At 42.1% G+C, this 5,713-nt stretch overlaps 1 protein-coding gene across 1 annotated transcript; it reads right to left on the bottom strand.

Annotated features, from left to right (window-relative positions):
- Window positions 1-318: 318 nt before the first annotated feature.
- Window positions 319-5,441, bottom strand: LOC103722728 (HXXXD-type acyl-transferase family protein). Its single transcript, XM_008813390.5, has 2 exons — window positions 4,915-5,441; window positions 319-1,477 (listed from the first exon to the last, which is right to left on the bottom strand). The coding sequence occupies exons 1-2, from the start codon at window positions 5,329-5,331 to the stop codon at window positions 590-592; spliced, it is 1,305 nt and encodes a 434-aa protein (XP_008811612.2). The 5' UTR covers window positions 5,332-5,441; the 3' UTR covers window positions 319-589.
- Between the last annotated feature and the right edge of the window lie 272 nt (window positions 5,442-5,713).

Genomic DNA, 5,713 nt, shown 5'->3' with positions numbered 1-5,713 from the left:
TTTTTCAACTATAATTACTATTATATATTCTATATATTTAATACAAACTCAAAAAAAATCAACTAATCAAGTTAGATTTTAGCCATTACATTTTGTTTCTTTTTGTAAGAAAGAAGAGATAGATTATAAGAATGAAAAGAAGAGCTATCCGTGTTTACGGAAGTGCATCTTATTATATAGAAGTGAAAAATTTAACCTTTCATTAAAAAAAAACGCAACCCGTCAAAATTTCAAACTGAAATGGAGTTTCTTTGAAACAATTGGTCAAAATTTCAAAGCTAAAGCTACTTTTAATGGATAAAAGTGAAAAGATGTTAGTTTGAAAATAAGAAAACTCTATATAAACTCTTGAAAAACTGTGCTTAATAGTTGATCATGCACACATGAAGAAGAGTCCTCCAATCTGCAATTCTTCGTACGATTGGACAACTAGACTCAAACATAATTTTTTTTTTTTGTACGTGGAAACGAGCTTAATGGATGCCTATTAAAGACAAGTCCAACTCTCAATTTTTATTACAAATTTAAGAACAGAAACACACGCATAATTTTACGCTAGCAGAAACGGCACCCAGAATGTGGGTCCCCACTAACCCCTACCCGCGAACATGACGGTGGGCCCGTATCGCAGGATGGCGTCGTCCCGGCAGATCGTCTTCGCCACCTCCTCCGGCAGCGTCACCACCACCGTCCGCGCCGCCCCCTCCTCCGCCGCCGGCAAGACCACCACCACCCCCTCCCCATCCGCCCCGCCCACCCGACAGCTCACGTGCGCCGGCCTCCCCCCTTCCCCCTCCTTCTCGAACGCCGCCCCGTACGCTGTCACGTGGTCCAACGCCAAGCACGTGAGCTCCGGCCCGTACATCTGGAAGGCCTCCTCCCCTCGCCGCCGCCGCTCGTAAGCCCACTCCGCCGCCGCCCAGAACTCCTCCTCCTGCAGCCCCGCCACGTGGCGCCCCAGATGGTCCGCCACGTGGGCCACCACGTCGGCGAGGTCGGCGCGGGCGCGGGAGAAGTGGAGGGCGTTGCCGTAGAACCCGTGGGGGAGCGGCGCGTGCATGCGCTTCCGGAAGTCCACGAAGAGAGTGAGCTCGCCGGGTCCCGGCGGCACGCCGGAGGCACGTGCGATGCGGGACCAGAAGAGGGCGGCGAGGGCGGAGAAGGGGGAGGCGTCGGCCTGGAGGTCGGCGAGCAGGGACTTGACGGCGAGGTCCGAGAAGCGGAAGGTGGCGGAGGACATCTTGGGTGCGGCGGCAAGAGCGGAGGAGGAAGATTTGAGGGAGAGGAGGGGGTGGTCGGGGCGGGGGTCGGGGCGGGGGAGGAAGGCCGGGGGGTGGAAGAAGGGAGCGTAGGCGATGCTGGCGCGGCGGTGGGAGTCAGCCCAGGCGCGGACGAGAAGAATGGCGCAGGTGGGGTCCGCGTGCATGTGGGTGCAGCTCAACCCAATCGCGAAGGCCTTGTCCTCGAACTCCGTTATCTGCAACACCACACCATCACCCTCTATATCATTAGAGATTATGATCCAAGGGCCAGAAAAAATTAGAGTGGATTCTTAATTTCTATATTATTCTTGCTATTATTATTCTTCATTTGTATTAATTTTGGGACACGCTTGTGGGTCTAACATCTCTATTGTTGATGCATGGGGCCTCCTTCTACAGTTCCACCTTGCATGAAATAAATGTACATCCATGTTTGTAACCCTTTTATGGTATTAATTGATCAACTTTATTATGCAAAATCTTGTACTAATTAACCATCCAGCAAAACCAACCCACATGGATGGTACAATTTTGGCATCTTTCTACTAGGATGCACGCAGGTTTGGGTTAACTTGAGAACAGAACCAAACCAATCTTGTTGGATTTGTTTGGTTTGGAATTTAGAAAGATTAGGTCAGTTCTGGTTTAGTTCAGGCTTTCAAAACCCATCAAGCGTCGATGACGAGTAGGCCTAACCTGACTCAATCCGATCCCTAGGTGCACATATCTTATTTGTTCGATTCAAGGTTGTGGCTTAGAGATCATCCTTCTTCCTTCATTTCACTAATTTGCTTTACTTTTCTTTTTATTTTGAATGTACAGATTTAACTAAGTATTTGCTTATTCTTGTATTAATTATCTGAATAATCTTAGTGTAATATGTCATATTTCCCCCAATGTAGCTCCTCTCCTCTATTGATTTTTTGATATGTATGAACTATCTTTGAAGTTAAGTTGATGGACATGGAATTTCTCTTCATCATTAGTTTGTAATTTGTATCAAACAAAGCTTATAACTTTATATTTTTCTCTTTTTTATAAATTATTATGATGTTTTTGTTGAAGTTTATTTCTTTTCTTATTTTTCACTAACTTTTTCTATGATAACTTCATTTTTGTATTTGTTAAGTATTATATTATTCTTAAATAAAATCAATAATTTATTTTTTTAAAAGAAAAGGATAACTCAAGTATCGATCGGAATTGACCGGATCTTGATTAAGTTGGGTTAGATTGGGTTGCAACTTTAATTAGTTCAATTCTAATCCTAAAAATTGTGAATTGATTGGGATCGGATCAGTTTTGGATTAGTAGCCTGTAAACCCGAGCCAAGCTGAGCTATATGCATCCTACTTTCTTGAATCTAGAAACACTAGGTGAATTAAAGATGCAGACAAGTTGATAAATACTTTACAATATATAGATATTTAAATTTATGAAAATTTTATTTTATCCAAAAAAAGAGATTAAAAGCAAAATGAAAGAATATTTTGCCCATTCTTGTGTTCCCTTTCCTCTCTCCCATCTCCCCTCCTTTTTTGAGAGAGAGAGAGAGAGACAGAGATTCTCTATAATTGACTAGGTTTAGATTGCTTTGGACATTTCACCAAAATTTAAGCCTTGAATTGCTAAAAAATTGAGATCACTAGAGCATGTCTTTACAAGAGCATGAATTGCTAATTTCGCAAACAAGATAAAATATTGCTAGAAGCTTACATATAATTTACACCATCTATGATGAAAGAGTTTAGAATTTTATAAATTTATTGTATAGTCTTAAAGTTTTTGCATTTTTATTGTAGTTTTTGTTTTCAATGAAAAGCTTCCTGCCCTTAGAAAATTAGAGTATTTGTCAGGAGAGTACTGTATGCAAAAACCAGAAGTTAAAATACTTATTAAACATTTGACCAACAATTGCTAATTGTTGGAGAGGGATTTTGGCATAATAAATTTGGTGGATATGGATTGATAAACATCTTTACAAATAATTGCAATTTCATGGGATCTTGAAATGTAATATTACTATTTAGTTGATTTTTTATAAAGGGCGCTTTGAAACATCCCTGAAATATACTTTCCGAACGTGGCAAAGTTTATAAGACTAAATATTGTCCAAACAATACAAAGAGATGAAAGGAATTTAACAAGTTAATACAAGATAGATAAGTGGTTCGTAAATTTCTGCAGGAAGATAATATTGACAAGCCAATCTTGATAACCCGAGTCATATTTTTTTTTCTCTTGATCTTTTTGGAGAGGGTACTTGAAAAGACAGGGATGATTTTACGATACAAAGAAATCATTAATAGACAAGTCAGAATTTATGAAGTATACAGTACGATCTATTATATTCAAATTTAAAGCAACCTGTAGCCATCATAAATAGATATTTCTGAGGGTTTATTTGGGTAATCCAGTAGGATCGAATTGTATTTCCTGCAGAATACGTAGATTTAACAGTCAATTTCAGCATGGCTCGTGTCAAGAAATATCTCCAGTTGGAATCCTGAGAGGAAAAAAGATCTCTAAGTATTCATGTATGTCTTCTTTCCTGATTGTCCGATCTTCCCTTCTCTCTCTCTCTCTCTCTCTCTCTCTCTCTCCCAAATTCTTTTCTTGTTGGAGTACCCAAACAAGGCCCAATCCCTTTTAGCCGATTGTCAAGAACATAGTTTCTCCAGTGCAAGGAAAACAAGGTGACAAGTTTCCCATGCTTCAACTCTTAATTCACTTGTCAGCAGAGCTGATCATGTCCCTTAACCAAGTGCTTCTGCTTATATGCCCATGGATATGTAACTCGTCTGCCTTTAATTTATAATGACATCTTTAACAAAAATGTTTTGGGTCCCAATCCTTCTGCCAAGGCTGTGAATGGCTAATTTTCTAGGCACTTCAGAGGGTCAGCACATGCCATAAGAGGGTTGGCACTTACCCATCCTGCGTGTTGCATCAGTCCCGTGACTCCCACTAGCTGCTAATTCCGTGAGGACTTTTACATGCTTTTATTTAGTTCCATATCAGTTATGCATTAAATTTTTTTTTAAATATTTATATAAAATTAAAAAATATAAAAAATATTTTTTAGCTAGCCATTTTGAGTGAGAGCCTAAATTGTTATAAATGATAATAAAGCGAACTCATCCTATAAGCTATGTGGTTAGCCTATAACTGACCATGAACTAATCGTGGTGCTTATTATTAAATTTAAATGGATTTGAATCCGACAAGAACATCAAGACTTAAACGGGAGAGCATATGAGAATTCGTGTGGGCGTGTATTTAGCCTCATATCAATTATTCGTTGATAAGATCTTGAATACTTATATAGGACTAAAAAACTGAAAATATAACTTTCAGTTAATTTTTTTTGGGTGAATTCTTGGTTCTGGGTTGTGACTAATCCCCTCCAAACAAATTGCATGCTAACTGTGAAATACTTTTTTTTCCCTCATCATCTTTAGTTAGAGAGAATCTAAGGTCATACATGGATAAATCCCATGGCACGTATATCTAAAATAAAACACCAAGCCTTACGAAAGGATGGCTATGATAGGTTGATAACATAACGATCCACTAAAAAAAGAATATAGAACAAGATCAAGTAAAGAAAAGAAACATATATGATAAGATCGAGTATCCAAGGTGCACCCACCTGAATGTAGTATGGGGACCAGATGGAGGGGTCCTCCCCCATGGGCTCCCAACAGGCGAGCTCCATCTCCTCCTCGGCGGTTGCCGAGCCGAGCCACTCCTCCAGGGTCACGCTGGCCCGGGCGTCCAGCAACCTGACGCCGGCGTCGTTACACTTGACGGTCCAGCCGCCGTCCTCCCCTCGACCCAAGCGGCCCGTCACCGCCGGGTAGTGCGACAGCACCTCCGACAGCGACTCCTTGAGCCCTTCCCGGTCCAACGTCGGACCTGGCCGGTAGTAGAAGACCAGATGCAGCGTGTGCCGTCCCATCAGTTCGTCCAAGGCCGAGAGCGGGTACGTCTTCCCCGGCCGGACCGGGCTCACCGACACGGCCGTCGACTTGGCGAACACCGTCACTCTCCGTCCACCGGCCGGCATCTTCGTTGCACGAAATCTTTGACGACGAGAGAGAGAGAGAGAGAGAGAGAGAGAGAGCGCTTTGGTGAGGGTTGGTTTGGGAAGTAGGGGGGAAGCTTATTAATTTATTGGAAGGACGGGGTGAGGGTCATTTAAGGGAGGAAGGTGGTGGTTAGGTGTGGTTCGTTGAGCGCATTAACTTTCTTTTGCCAAATCTAATTGAGAAGGAAAAGAATTCTCTAAGCCGAATGACACATGGAGATGAACAACTGGGGGAAGATCTGTATGCCAATGTTAGGCTTCTGGTCCATTTAATTTATTATTGGTCAGAATGGGCTCGGCTCCTCCTCACCTAAGACCCAACGGTAGGGGTGGCAAAATATGACCCGATCCGCCAATTCGA

The sequence above is a fragment of the Phoenix dactylifera genome, chromosome 5, assembly GCF_051530095.1.
Source record: "Phoenix dactylifera cultivar Ajwa chromosome 5, Ajwa_hap1_PhDact_Kaust_v1.1, whole genome shotgun sequence".
In the NCBI taxonomy this organism is placed as follows: Eukaryota; Viridiplantae; Streptophyta; class Magnoliopsida; order Arecales; family Arecaceae; genus Phoenix; species Phoenix dactylifera.
This window is presented reverse-complemented; position numbering and strand designations above follow the sequence as displayed.